This window comes from Pezoporus flaviventris, unplaced genomic scaffold (genome assembly GCF_033815535.1).
Source record: "Pezoporus flaviventris isolate CSIRO_AGI_PZ_B2104156 unplaced genomic scaffold, CSIRO_AGI_Pfla_v1 ptg000030l, whole genome shotgun sequence".
Classification (NCBI taxonomy): Eukaryota; Metazoa; Chordata; class Aves; order Psittaciformes; family Psittacidae; genus Pezoporus; species Pezoporus flaviventris.
Window position 1 is genome coordinate 6,591,448 of NW_026892578.1, and position 14,853 is coordinate 6,606,300.

The 14,853-nt window shown below is 45.6% G+C and overlaps 2 protein-coding genes across 5 annotated transcripts in view; both read right to left on the reverse strand.

The window, feature by feature from the left end:
• DHRSX (dehydrogenase/reductase X-linked) overlaps positions 1-13,871 on the reverse strand; it is a 160,519-nt gene extending 146,648 nt beyond the window's left edge. For 2 of the 3 annotated variants that reach the window (XM_061459828.1, XM_061459827.1), the window contains exon 1: positions 13,739-13,871. In XM_061459828.1, the coding sequence (XP_061315812.1) occupies positions 13,739-13,850 (112 nt within the window). In that variant the 5' untranslated portion in view covers positions 13,851-13,871. The remainder of the gene's footprint in view (positions 1-13,738) is intronic. The other variant, XM_061459829.1, reaches the window with a different exon arrangement.
• On the reverse strand, positions 1,592-13,876 carry ZBED1 (zinc finger BED-type containing 1). Of its 2 annotated transcripts, none has more exons than XM_061459816.1 (2): positions 13,739-13,876; positions 1,592-6,565 (listed from the first exon to the last, which is right to left on the reverse strand). In XM_061459816.1, the coding sequence occupies exon 2, from the start codon at positions 6,512-6,514 to the stop codon at positions 4,427-4,429; it is 2,088 nt and encodes a 695-aa protein (XP_061315800.1). In that variant the 5' UTR covers positions 6,515-6,565; positions 13,739-13,876; the 3' UTR covers positions 1,592-4,426. The 2 variants fall into 2 exon arrangements, with proteins under 2 accessions (XP_061315800.1, XP_061315801.1); XM_061459817.1 differs by lacking the exon at positions 13,739-13,876 and adding an exon at positions 13,082-13,236.
• Between the last annotated feature and the right edge of the window lie 977 nt (positions 13,877-14,853).

Here is a 14,853-nt window from a genome sequence, read left to right on the forward strand (position 1 = left end):
GCTTTTAAGCTGACATAAAATTACACTGTCTCTTTTAAGTTCTCTCTACAGCACCAAATACTGTTATTAAAAAAGCAAACCCAATTTCTGTAATTTCCCTACACCCCCTAAAAATAAAACACACCTTGAATGTAGCAGAAGGCTAGTAATTTGGAGGAAATATGGTGAGGTAGACCATATAGTCTTGGCATGGGGGGGGGAAATAAGAGAAAGCAAAAAAAACCACAAAACATTAAAAGACCAGGAGCCAACATAAGACAGTCTCCTCAGCACAGCCAAAAAGACAGTCCACACTAGACAGATAACACTGCATCACCAGAAACAGGATCACCAGAACTTCAGAAATTGAAACCACCAAAAGGACTATGGTGTGCAGAGACTAAAATGCAGTTTTTCCAACATAAAGTTTCCTTTACCTAATTGTCATGGAATACGCAAAACACACTACTTCTGGGTTTAAATCCATACACGTCCCCTCCTCCAGAAATCAGGCCCTCAGGCAGCCCCTTCTTTTTAAGCTATCACATGAAAATCACAAAATCATGAACATCACCATTAACTTTTTTCAAAAGTCCTACAAAATATTACAAATAGTTAGTGTTTCTTTATCTTTTAATATCGCTCTGTCCCTGCATTCAAATGCTCCCATAAAGCTAACTGGAACACTATGACATTAGTTAAAGAAATCCCTCCATATTAATCTAATGCACTGCAGCAATAGAAACTTAAAATAGTACATCCTTTCCAAATAACCCAGAACTTTATTCCCTTCATTTAAATCAAGGCATCTCACACATGGTTTGCTGGAATAATTCACCTCTTCAGCTTCAGTTTGGTTTGGGGTTTTCGTTTTGTCCTCACAGTAATCCCTGATGGCAGTGAGAGGTGAAATGCTTGCAAAGGTTGGCCAGTCACACAAAACTGCCTTTAGTTACATTGTTAACCCTAGGAAACCTTGCCTAGCCCACTGAATTTTAATCCTGAATTGGAAATACTTAGCTGGTGGCAAAAGGCAATTCTTCTTCTTTTGACATCAAGAATGTACTTTGAGAGCCTGTTTAAAAATTCACTTTCCCAGCATGAGAGCACTCAAAAGCTGAAGCTCCTCTATTGCCCCTCCAAAAAGATGTTTTAGCTGTACCGAAAAGGAAAGGAAACATTAGGCTATGGATTCAAATGAGCTGTCAAGAAACGCAAACATAAATCTGAATTAATAGCGTAATTTGGAAATGTGTTCTGGGCCCACCCTTGGCAATAGTGCCAGGATTTAACTCACACTGTAGCAATATTTAAAACAGCTTTGCAACTTTGGTTCTCCACCCAGCAAAACAACAGAAAATCGTGTCGTTAAATGAGAAACACCACACATATTTAAAGTCAGAGAAACCATCTAAACTTCTGACATTTTTCATCTTTTTTTTCTTTTTTAATCCAAAAGATTTGTACAGCACGGGGATTTTTTTTTAATAATTTACAGGATCAAAGGAAAATAAATGCATAGCTTCAAAACCTTAGAATATAACTTCCCCTTGTTGCGGAAGAGTTCAAAGTCGTAAAGTGCTACAGATATGAACACACATCAGACAAATAATCTAGCAACTAACTTATTTTTCTGGTTTATTTAACAATATTCCAGGCTTAGAACATTAAATAAAAATCTCACAAACAATGGGTAGGACTAACAATGGCTTTGTTCTTTTTTTTTTTTTTTTCCTTCTCCTTTTTTAAAAAGAATGCTGAGACACAACAATTGAACCGACTATGGTTTTATTTTGGATACCAAAAACTAAAAAGAAGCTGGAAGGAAGAGAGTAGTGCATTGAACCAATCTCAGTAAAACTGCCTGCAACACTGCATATACATTTAGTGCTAGAAGAACAAAGATGGAAACAGGAGACGGATGCTGTCAAGGGGAGCAGAATGAACACAGACCAGGGGACTGGTGCTCAGCACTCTCTGCCTTGGTTGCCAGGGCATGGCTTTGAATTATGCTCGTGTATGACAGAATATGCATACCTTGTGCTAGCATTTGCACGGCTCCTCAAGGGCCAGCAGTTGTGGTAGCAGGTGGAGGTGGTAAAAGTGGACATCACCAACAACTGCTGGCACTCAATGAATGTAAAACCCAACGGGTCCTCCTGGCACACTGCAGGGGTGTCACAGGAGCCCAGGTATCATCAATAAGGGACCTGCTGTACCTCACTCCCTTCCATAATTTGATTTCACTACCCTCGCAGATAGCCTGCATACCTGTGGGAGTTCAGGCCAACCCTGTGTTTTGCAGCTTGGGCAATCACATACACCTCTTCAGTGGACGTGGCAAGCAGCAACATTCAATGGGATGCACTGTGCATGTACTTTATAAAAGTGCAAATTAATTTTCACAGGACTGGAGTGTGAAAACCGAGGCTTACTGACAGCCCAACACAGGCCACACCACCTGTTAAGTGCATTTTTCCTGTGCTTAAATGTGCCAGGTAGTTCGCTGCTACTTACTTCACACATCTACTCTAAACCTTGTCTTTCCTCCCCACCCACCCGCCCCTTCCCTCCACCTACAAGGAACACAGAGGTCTTCCAACTTCCAGAAACTATTAAAACAAAACATAAACAAGCAGTTTGGCAATAGATTCAATTCCATCACAATTCTCATTTTTGTATGGTCCTCCTGGCTGGGCCCTTTCTACAACCAGATGCCCATGGGTATCCCTGTCACAAAAACCCCCAACTTTCTTTCTCCAGAACAGCAATGGCCAGTCTTCAACAGACCTCTCTCCAGAAAGACTGTGCTCAACAGTGCCGTAGACTAAAGCTGAGGTGGAGGGTGAGACACCAGTAACAAAAGTAAAACCCCAAGCAAACCTTGACTGTAACTAGACAATGCCAAGAGCCTTCCTTTGCACCTCAGGGAAAAATGCTGACTGCCATCTCACTTTGTGCCAAGCATGAACTCTAATCCTATTTATGACCTGCAGTATTTCATCAGAGATGGGGAATTTGGGACTAGTTTTTTTTTTTCTTGTTTGCCAAGTTCTCAAAAGGGCTTAAAACACTCAGGCGTAGAGACACGAAGGGACAGATAACAATACACAACAACTAATCTGAAACTGTACTCAAAACATTGGACTGGACAGGACTAAAGTCCACTCTACAAACTGAATCAAAAGAGACAGGAGGAAAAAAAAAAGAGAGATTTTAGGTGCTAATGTAATAAGAAACAATTTTAAAGACTGACTAAATACATGTGGGGAAACAGAGGGGTCCCCTTCTTTTAAATATATTTACATAATATTAAAGCTTTTTATTTTGCTTTTCATGCCAACAAAATTTTCTAGCTACCCTGGGCAAAGTCCCCATTTAAATTAAGAGGTTAAGGACTTTATAACATAGAGAGACATTTAGACTCATGGCCCATACACATCTCCCTGCCCTCTCCTTCCTTCCCTCTCTCCCTTGACCTCCAACGGGCCTGATGCCTTGCCTGCTTTGCACCACATGGCATTAGCCATAATGTAGGCACAAAGCAAAGGTAACACAATGCCACCTCGACCCTGCACACTTCGTTACCACTTTGTAAAAGCACAAGAGGCTACAATCAGGGCTTGCCTAGACATTAAAAAAAAAAAAAAGAAAAAAAAAGGTTTTGCCATTTAGCTGCTGCAGTTAAACGGTAAAACCAGACTACTGTGGACGCAGCAATACCAGTTTACAAGTGTTTATACCATTTATACCGCACTGGAAAGGAAAATAAATTATCCCAGTATAAGTGCATCCACACTACAGCCTATGCCAGCACAGTAACAGTTAAAATAATAATACATCAGTATCCTAATTGACAGAATGATACCAGCTGAACTTTTCTAGCATAGACCAGGCCTAAGACATGAGGTAGTGAAAAAGAAAATCAGGCTCGAGATCTTTTTTCATTCCACAGCATTGATAAGAGTCTAAAAATATTCACTGCTCAGATTTATGGATTTTAAAAATATTTTAAAATCCAGTATTTAAAGCTAATATCCTGAGTCACACAGGGTTTACAAATGGAGGCATAAATCTTAAAAACTCCCTTGCTCAGGGTCCTAATTCAGGAAAATATTTTTATGATAGAAAGCACATAATCATGTGCTTGTCTCCCACTGAAGCAAGTGGAAAGGAAGCACATGGGTAAGTGCTTTCTGAAATCTGGGCCACAATCACAAATCACCGTCTTTGCAGAATTTATTTCCTCATTCATTTCAGTGCTGTTTAATCATAAGTCATTCATGTTTTAAGACAGTGGGAAAAACATAAGACAATGGAAGCTAAATCAAGTTTGTTACAACTGTTCAATTATTTACAGCATTCATAGCATAAAACCAAAGTATTTTTGGTAACTTAAGACAAATACCTTATTTTCTTTGCTATTAAATGTACTGCAGCAGTCCTGTTAAACAAACCCACTGTCTCGGATATTAAAGAAACTGTTGTTTACATTTACCGAGTCATTTAAATTAAAAATCTGTTCCTGTTCCAAACCCCACTCTCCTTCATCTTCATCCTCCAGTTCTGCCTCGGACCCATTCCGACTGTTTTCGTACAAAAAGATCTGCTCATCCACATGAGCCGGGGCTAACCGGTTTCTCTTTGCACTTACAACATTAGCAGAAGAACCAAAAAGGCGTTCAGGGAAGACCCGTGTGGCCAGAATACACCAGTATTTTTGAAGAACCTTTGGTAAAACTGGAAACAGCGCTAGTCTGTCAGACCACCACTTCAGTGGGTCTTCATTCAAACCCAGGACCTTTTGTGACTTGAAGTTGCTCAATTCCTCAACGATCTGAGCATGCCATTCCTCCTGGTCTTCCACGCCTCCCGTCTGGCAAAAGATCTCTGCCAGCATGTTGTTGATGACACTTGTAGGAGGAGGAGTAGAGGAGATGATGATTTTTTTCACAGGGGGCTCTTCCGAAACAGCAAAGAACTTCTCTTCAGTCCTAAAAGTATTTTCTTTTACTTTCTCCAGAAGGCTTTTTGCTTCTTCCACCACTCTGTTTTCAACCTGCTGCCGTTCAAAGGCTGAAAGAAAAGGCAGTTTTTTGTAGCGGGGATCCAAGAAAGTTGCAACGTTGAGAAACATGTCTATCTCAGGCGTGTGCTGGTAGGTGGTTGACAGCTCTTTAGCAATCACCTCCTTTGCCATGCTGATTTCTTTCAAATCATTCTCTTTGATGTTCAGGGTAGTATTTAGAAGCATGTGGAGAAGTGGCTTCACCATACTTATTGTCGGGTACTTTGAAGCAGACATCATCTCCGCAACCTGCTTGAAAGGCTGCAGCAGCTCCACCAACCCTTCGATTGTATTCCACTCACTGGATTCCAGCATGAGGTGGTGATTGTTGCTGTCCTCCACAAGAACAGCCGCAATGACAAACTGCTGCTCCTTGAGGCGCTGCAGCATAGCAAGCGTGCTTCCCCACCAGGAAACACGGTCACTTACCAGCATGCAGTGGAGAACGTTCTGCTGTTTCTGCTTCTCACTCAGCATGTACATTGCGACTGTAGACTGCTGAAAATACTCCACCAGTTTTCGGCACCTGGCAAGGAGGCTGCAGAGTTTGGGGAGCTGAAAAGCTTGCTGTATTCCTGCATTAAAAGTGTGCCCCAAACAAGGCATCTGTATGGGAATATCTAGGAGAGAGCAAGCCTTCACAATGTCTTTACTGTAATCTGTTGTAGCACCAAAGACTTTTGTATTGATCCCCCACTCAATGAATGTTTCATAAAGGACTCGTGTAATAGTCTCTGCAGTATTATCCTCCGGTACTTCAAATGTTTTTAAACACCGTGAGTTCACAGCCAGGCAGTTGGCAGGACTGCTGCTGAGAAAGTGAGCGGCGACCGTTACGTATGATCTGTTCTGGTTTTCGCTCCTCCACATGTCTGTGGATATACCACACCACAGAACCTCAGTAAGCTCTTTCAGCACAATTTCTCTAATGGCATTGTACTTTTCAGGAATAGCTTTTGCACAGAAGTACTTCCGGCTTGGAAGTTCATACCTGGGGTCTGCTGTTCTCAAGAGGGCCTTGAAGGTGGGCTCATCAACGATAGAGGCTGGATACATGCCTTCGCAAATTAAGCTGATGACTGCAGATGTCAGTTCCTGATGCTTTTTGTTTTCATAGTTCTGGTAGGTCTTCATGATGAGACTATCTTGAACAACCTGCTGTGATGACTCTGGCTTGATTTTTGAAAAGGCGGTGGCAAAGGCTTCCCTCATCTGCTCAGTGTTGCTTTTCACAAATTCACAGAATTCATCAGGGTGGTTTTTCTCAAGGTGGTAGGAAAGGTTGGACGTGTTTCCTGAATAGGCGATCTGTGCCATGCAAATACGGCAGTAGATCTTCTTCCACTGCAATATGCATCCTTCTGCATTGGTATCAAACCCAAAGTACTTCCACACTTTACTCTTTGCTCTCGGGTGAGCCACTAACTTTAGGTCTGATGGGGAACCTTCTAAACTTTTATTCTCCATTGCTTCTTGGCCACCGTCCCACCTTTTGATCCTTCACTCATTAATGAGTACCTGATAAAGGCAGTAAGATAAAGATACAATGAGAAAGCACAAGTTTGACCACGCTAAACTATGTGAAATCAACGCTTCTGTGAACATATCAAGAAACCTACCTTACTAATTACATTTGCAAATTTAAAGATGAGATTTGCAGGAAGTGTGACCTACAAGAAGCCAATCAGAATGTCAAAAATTAAAAAAGGTTTTAATGCCTTGCATTCTGCTGTGAAACTGAGCTAGAAGACCTCAGTAAATCTCCTTTCTGGAATTACAGAGCTACACCACAGAGCTGATACGTTATTGTCACACAAAGAGGTCACCTGCTACAGCGTTTTCCTGCCTCTTCAGTAACAGTTAAGGCTAGACCAACATCCTCTTGCCTAAGAGTTTCTGAGCTTCACTTATAACATTTATTTCAACTGAAAGCTGATACTGAAGGAGCAAAGGGTTTATTGTTTGTTTATTCTGAAAGAAGTTTTGTTAGCTCGATCTAACTGTTCCAGCATTTGCCTTAAAAAAAAATACTTTATTAAAAAAATCTGTGATGTAAATTATGGCATTTATCTGCTCCTCTAAAATGTAAAGATGTTTTCTGACTGAAATAAAAGGAAAAGGAGTGTGGACCTACATGCAGATCAACAATACACGTCTGACACCTTTCCTGTCCTCTTCCTGAAATCAAAGCCATCTCCTGAACTACTAGGTTCACAATTGTGGTTCCTGGAATAACAGTGCATTATAATTACAGGAAAAGCAGACACGGAAACACTAATAAATGTTATTAGCCACATCAGCTGGAAAATAATTTTGCTGTATTTTCTTCAAAAGGCTACAGAAGTCGGAAAGGGGTGACACTTTAGAGATGAGTGCAGCGATAAGTCAAGACCTGGCAATCTGTATCTCAGTATGTGCACAGGAATATGCTTCTTGTGCGAACAGTCATATGCAAGCACTACTTGAGGCCCAGAGTATCTCTACGCACAGTGCTGGCAGCTGGCACCCACTGGAGCTGATTCTGCTACACCAAAAAGCCAAGCCACAGCACAGCATGGCTGCACACTGATGATTCCTCATTTCTTCCACACCACCAGCTGAGCCACTGTTGACAGCAAGAAGCCCTTCACCAGGGGCCTGGCAAGGACTGGGAAGGAGAAGGAAGCCACCAGTTGAACACAGATGCAATCTCCTCCACAAAAATCCAGAAGAGAGCAGGAGAGGAATATCAGGAGCATGCCTACAGCAATCCTAAAAGTGATAGCACTGCTCCTTCTCTGATGGTCAGGAGCTGCACTTGCACCCAAGCCCAGAAATCCCCAGTTGGCAACTTGGCTGGCTATGGGAGGGAAAAACTGACTTTTTCACACTGCTGCAAGGGAACAGCCCAAAAATGCATGCGTACAAGCTTCTCCAGTGTGCTTTCTGCTGTTGATGAACATTCCCAAGAAAAGATCTTTCCTCTCTGAGCTAAGGCTGGTATTTTGAAGCACTTTTTGAATGCCTTGAATGAAAAATCAAAGATCGGTTTGCCAAGGCTAAACACACTTATTTAAACACAGCTGTTGGCTTAGAAACAGAATGAGAGGCGCAGAGCAAGTACCTTATTGTATCTGTTCTGAAGATTTACTTCTGGGAGTAGACTTTTTTTTTCTTTTTTTTTTAGTCCCCTACTGGGGACAATATTCTCACTCCTAGCATGCCCTATACTGTGATTCATTCAGTGCATTTTAAGTTGCCAGGATAAACTATTGATTCAACATGGTAATGCTGTGTGATTTCAGAGAGATGGTGCATATCAACAGCACCAAGGCATGCAATCCCACAAAAAAATATGATTTTGAGAGACAAAGTGGTGCAATGTATAATGATGTAACTGCAACAGCATGACTGTGTACTGACAAGACACGTATCAGTATGCATTATTACTACTTTTAGATCCCTCCATTTCAATCCATGATACGGTGTCTCAAGGAAATAGAGAAGCTCTTGGTATTTCATTTCATCTTACTGTTTTCTTTGCATTTATGTGGCAGTTCCTGAAAGCAAGGAGGAAGGCACTGTGATAAAGGAGTTGATCCTACTTTAAGATTTAAAATTAGTATGACACACCTTGGATCATAAAAAGTTCATCACAGACTGATAAAATACAAGTTATTTTAGAGAAAGGGAGTGTTACAGACTCACCCCACCCTTCATTCTTATGTATGTTTCAGCTCTGCCATCATGCTGAAATGGATCTGGCACTTGGTAACAGTGGCACAGAATAGCATTGCCAGAGTTACGGATATGGCAGTGTAACACAACCTTTATTATAATGCTGTAAACCACACTTCAGCTGTCATAATAGTTTGGAACATAAACTGCTAATCATCCCTGCCTGTCCTCAAGTGTTACACAGCATAAAAGGCACTATGAGGTAAAAAAAAAAAAAAACAAAACAAAAACAAAAAAAAAACCCACCAGAAGGAAAATGCCCACATCTCTCATTTTTCTGTAAGAAGGGGTATTTTTTTTTCCTCTTTCAGTGAAACAGTGCTCATAGCGCTGGCTTGGCAAAAACTAGAGCAGCTTCAAGCTGAAGACACCAGCACCTCACAGAAGGAAATCCAGTGGGAATGAAACACCTCATTGCCTGTGGGGAGTGTCACAGCTTGCTACAACGGCAGCTGATGGAAATGCTCTCTTAAAGCTTGAGGAGCTTTCTATGATGAAGAAAAAAAAAAAAAGAGTGCCACTTTGGTTTGCTGAAAACCCTTCCACACACACGGAAGCCTCCAGGCTACCAACGTGCCTCTTCCATTCTCCCTGGAATTCCCACCCACATTGAAACAGAGCACGCCTCCGGAGAAGCTGCTCTTTTCCTCTCCTCCTCTATGCAGCTGGCCAACACCACCAGCCAGTAGCAGGGCTGAAGCTTTTAAAAGCCTGCACACAGGATCACCTGCTGGCCTCACTGCAGACTCAGCTGTCACCGGAGGAGGAGGAAGGGCCCACGTACCCTGGGCCCTAGTACCTCACCCCTGCCCTCCTCCATGGGGTGGCCTGTGCTGCCTCACCTCTCACACCCCTCTAACTCTCCTAACGCAAACCCGTGTCTCCCCACACAAGAGTTACTCTTGTTGTGAAAGAAATCACGGGGATGTGAGGAAATGTGGGGTGTGCAGCCACCCCTGCAACCTTTGCTCTGCCCCCTCGTGCAGGCACAGCCATGGCACCCTCTCTAATTACACGGCAGGTATCACTGTCACGTATCCCTTGCCTCATTCTGCGCACCCGCAACCAAAACGAGTGTTTCCTCACTTCTGAAACTACCTAAAGAACTCTCTTAGGAAGGTGCATGTGTGGGGGAGAGGGTTTAATTGTTAGATGCAACTTTATTTTTGCCTGCCATTAATCCTTCCTACCTGCTTGGTTCTCAACCCACCTCTGGATGTTTTACAACCCAGAGCTCACACAGCTTTGAGCAGGAAGTGCTCGGTCTATCATTATGCTTTACTCATATAAAGTAAAAGCCCTCGATACATGAATCAAAATTAAGAGGTTCATGTTCCCAAATTAGTATTTCACAATTAATTGTAAAGAAGCTCAGAACAAATTATGATACTGAATAACTAGAAACTGGGACCAACTGAAAATGTATGAAATTTCAACAACTTTTTAAGATGAACGGGGGTCATCTTTAAGGTCTTCTGAACTTCAGCCACATTACCACCTTTTACAGCGCCATTTTTCTACACATCACAGGCACCAGATTTAACTAAAAAATGTTCAGCATTTAGTATTCCCCTATCAAATTTCAATCAAACATGTACAGTAGAAGAGAAAATGCAGGAGGAAAATGCCAAATAAATTCTTTCATAGGCTTTTAAAAAATAAAAAGATAGTAGCAGTAGTAGTATATTATTTAAACTTTTTTTGTTATTGGTAGAATGACTTTCAGGATTTCAGTGACCGCATTTCCAGTCTTAATATCCTGGTGTCACAATTAATACTAGTTTGTCTTTAATCAATCCACTGATTTGATTTTTCATTTTGAAAAGCTACTTACACCAAGACCTTTAGTCATGCAGGGCTTTTTTCCCCCCTTCCAGTTAATTCAGAGTAAGCACTGTAAAAAAACCCATCCAAGAAGTAATTTCTAATACGACTTTAAGTCATTTAGACCACTGAACACTTAACAACTTCACACTACGTATCAGCAGTTATAACATGTATGCAACTAGTACTTGGAAAAATGTTCTAACGTAAGTTAAACAGAAGTTCCCCTTTACCTCTGCACACTGATTTTTTAGTCAGCAAAGCAAAGCAACCATTGACTGTTTATTCTCCCAGCTCTGTATCTCCCTTCCCTGTGCTCCAGGATCAGAATTTCAGGCCGACCTCCCTACTCAGTACTGGGACAGGGAGGGAAGGCTCACTTTAACAGCAAATTTTAGCATCTTTTCAGTTTGCAGCTCAAAACAATTACCAAGTTTTTGCATGGGATCTAGATTTCAGAGCTCAAACTGACCTTTCCCTCTCCTCACCCAAACCTGTCTGGAATCCCATCTATAAAAATTAGAGGAACCCCAGCAGGATGTGACAGAACAGATGGTCACTTTTAAAAGCCATGTGAAAGCACATGTACCAAGAGCATGCAACTTTAGGGTAAAGAAAAGAAAATTAGTTTGGCTTACTTGGATTGAAATCCTGAACACTTCTTCCCACCAAGTGCAAGAAAGCAAGTGCTTCTTGGAAAATTCAGAGGCAGAAAGGCTGCACTGACTCCAGAACTCTTTGCTTACCCGCGGAGCTCAAGGACGAGCCACAGAGCACCCGTCTGTTCTAAACCTTCCAGGGGAGAGCTAGACCACTGCTGCATGAAGAGCGTGAATTCTTGATGGGGGGACTGGGGCCAGGGAAACAGGATCATCAGAGGTTCCCCTGCCCTTCCCAGCCCCACTGCCCCCCTCCAGGCTCTCCACAGGAAGACACCCTGGCAATAAAGCACCCATTCTTGTGAGAGTTACGGACAGCCCCTTGAAAAGATGTAGAAAACTTTAAACCTGAGCACCTTTGTAGATTACTGTCTGGAAAAGTCACTCCGTGTTTTTCTACAGCAAGAGTATTTTACCGATCCAAGTTTTAATAATGCATGTTCTGATCAACACTTTTGCTTTTTGTTGCACTGCAGTCATTATTTTGAAGTTATTATGGAAACAGGGTTAGCCTGGGTAAGAAAGTTCCTGTTGACAAGCTGATTCACTTTTCTAAGCAATAGCTGGACATAGTGAGTTGAAGCGAGGCAGCAGGTAACTGCCAAGAGGCAACTGCGCGCAAACAACTATCTGAGGAGGAAACTAATAGTCCTTGGAAGAAATCACCATGAGTTAGGGATGAAAGAAAACTTTTTACATCTGTCAAATCTGTCCTGGTCCTACTTAGGCAGCTGACAGTTCCAGGTTGATCTTCACTGCCTTCCTCCGACATTTCCAAATTCAACACTTTTACTTTTTGGAATAACAGCAAAGAACAGACTGCAACAAAACAGTTGTGTCACATTTTTGTCATGCTGCTTCTCTGCGGTTCAAAAAAGATTTGAAAAGTGTTACACTCCCCAGGCACAATACCCAGCTTTGCTCTGCCAAGAAAAACTAACGCTAGAAAAATGCTCAGATGACATCAAACTGCATGCGCATCTGCCCTTTCGGTCACCAGGGTGCTCTCGTCTGTTTGGGGGTACTGTCACTGTCTTTTGAGAAAGGAGGATCCCAGCCTATTGCAGAAGGGTCGGAATGAATAAAAAGTAGACAAAATGCTACCTAAGGATGCCACATGTGATGACATGTACTAACACATTCTTACTATGCGGTGTGTTTGTCCCATCTCCCTGCCACTTCAGATATTCCCTAAAACAATTTCCTCATCTGCCCCATCTTCTTACCAAAACACTATGACTTCTCAATAAAGGGTTTGTTGGTTTTTTTAAACTGTTCTTCTGGTTAAAACTACTGTCAGAGCCACAAAGTTTCACCTGCTACTGAGCAGGGAAAGTTAAAGGCACTGACTTGCACAGAGTTGTACGCTCAGCTCTGATGATACCCTACATGTCCGTTCAGACTCACAGTTTGCTCTAAGTTTATAAACTCAGAAGCATTTTAAAGTCTTCAAGAGTAATGCGAGGAAAGAGGAAATTCAGATCTCTGTTCTCTGTCAAACTCAAAGTTTCCCCTAGTCACTATTAACCATGCTGTTGACCCAAATCGGAAAAGTGCAAACCATGACTTCTCCAAAAAATGACTAAACTGAAGCCCCTTGGAGAAAACTACAGGTGTCATTCACTTCTCAGCAAAAAGGCTGTCAGCGAGTGACAGCCGCTACTAAAGCCTAAGCTTTCGGAGCGCGGGTATGTTCTGCTCCCGAACAGCCCACGGTCGGTGGGGCCGGGGCTGCTGGCTCGGCGGGGTCACAACAGTCAGCGGCGGCAGGAGAGCCCAGCTCCGCTCCAGAGGCGGGAGGCTGCCGGCCGCTACCTGCTTTCCAAGCACCTACCTGGGCAGAGGGAGGCTGCGCCCGCGCGGCTCTGAGCCTAGGTCTGAGGCGAAACCGTCAGAAAACGCAAAAGAGGGAGAGGAGAAGCGGGGACCCCCGGCCCGCGGAGCCCCCACGTCACCTCCCGAGGCCGCAGTAAGGCTGGCGTACAGGCCCCCGCCACGCCCCGCGTCCTGGGCGGCCGCGGCCCGGGGGCCGGACGGGTCCCGGACCCGCCGCCCGCCGGCGGCGGCGAGGGCGGGGCCCGGCGCGGCGGGGGCGGGGAGGGCGCTCCGCCAGCCGCAGCTCCCCCCCGGGCCGCTGCCCTCCGGCGGCGCGGGGGCCTAGCCCGGCCCTCGGAGGGAGAGGGGGAGGAGCCCGGTGGCGGTGCCCAGTGCAGGGCCGCGGCGCTGCTTCAGCCTCTGCCCCTCTGCGAAAGAAGTGGAGCGAAACGGCCGACCCGCCGCGGCGGCCAAGGTCGCTACCGTCCTGTCCTGTCCTGTCCTATCCTATCCTTGCCGTGCGGGTCGTCTGACAGCCCCCGCTGGGCCGCCGCGTCGCGGCCCCGCGCTCCTTGGGCCCCGGCACTGTCGCCGTACCCGCGGTGCAAGGCACGGCAAACTTTCCCCTCTCTGCAGAGGGCTCCCCCCTTCCTGCGGCGTCGGCTGCGGTGCTCACCTGGGGTCGGGGGACAACGCGGGAGGAGGCGGTGGCGCAGCTGGTGCAGGATGACGAGGAGGCCAATCCAGTACACCCGGAGCAAGGGCACCGGAGCAGACAATAGCGACATGGCCGCCTCCCGCCCCGCGGCGGCTGGCTCGGGGCGAGGTGCGGAAGGAGCTCGGCAAGCGAGCAGGCGGCCTGTGAGCGGCGCGGTGGCTGGCCGCCGCCGCCGGGCCGGGCAGGGCCGGGGTGGGGGGCGCGGCGCGGCTCGGCTCGGCCCCCGCCCAGCGGAAGGGAAAGCGCCGCCGCTGTCAGAGCAGCGCCCGGGCGCGTCGCGGCTCCCACCCTTCTGGGCATGTGCGGCGGGGGAAGGGCCGCGGCGCGGCCGGCCCGGGGAGGGAAGGGGCGGCGGCGGGTAGACCGGCCGCTGGCAACGGTGGGGCGGCGGCTCGGCCCCCGCTGCAGCGCCGGGGGAGCTGGGGACGGGTGAGGGGAGCCGCGCGGCGGTGTGAGTCAGCAGCGGGGAGGCGGTGTGACAGCCGCCCGTGAGGCCGCCGGTCTGAGCGCAGCGGCTCTGGTTGCCGCGGCTGTTACAGCTACCGGCAGGCGGGGTGCCGCACGGGGATGAGGCTCTGCCTCAGACCCCGTGGCTGAAGGGGCGCACTGAAGCTGTCTCGTGATTTCCGTTCTCTCTGGCACAGGTGAAGGGCTGCTCCTGCTGCCGAATCCCATGGGCATCGCTCTGCCTGGGCACGACCCCTGCCACCTCGGGCATCCGTCAGGCTTCCTCCTCTCGCGGTCGCGGCTCTGGCAGTTGCAGATGCAATTTAGGAACACAGAATAGCTAGATTGGAAAGACCTGTAAGATCATCAAGGCCAACCTCTACCCCAGGATTGCCAGCGCCACCACTAAACAATGTCGCTAAGGGCCTCATCTGCCCTGTTCGTGAACACTTCCAGGGATAGTGACATTTCTCCAAATGCAGCTCTATGCTCAAAACCTCCCTGAATCTTATACAAGCCTGATGAACACATTCTTTACAGTGATACCTACTATGTAATGTGGTTTACATCCAAAGGTTTGTCAAGTTTTAAATTCTCAGCCTTATTTTCAAGACTTGAACTACTTG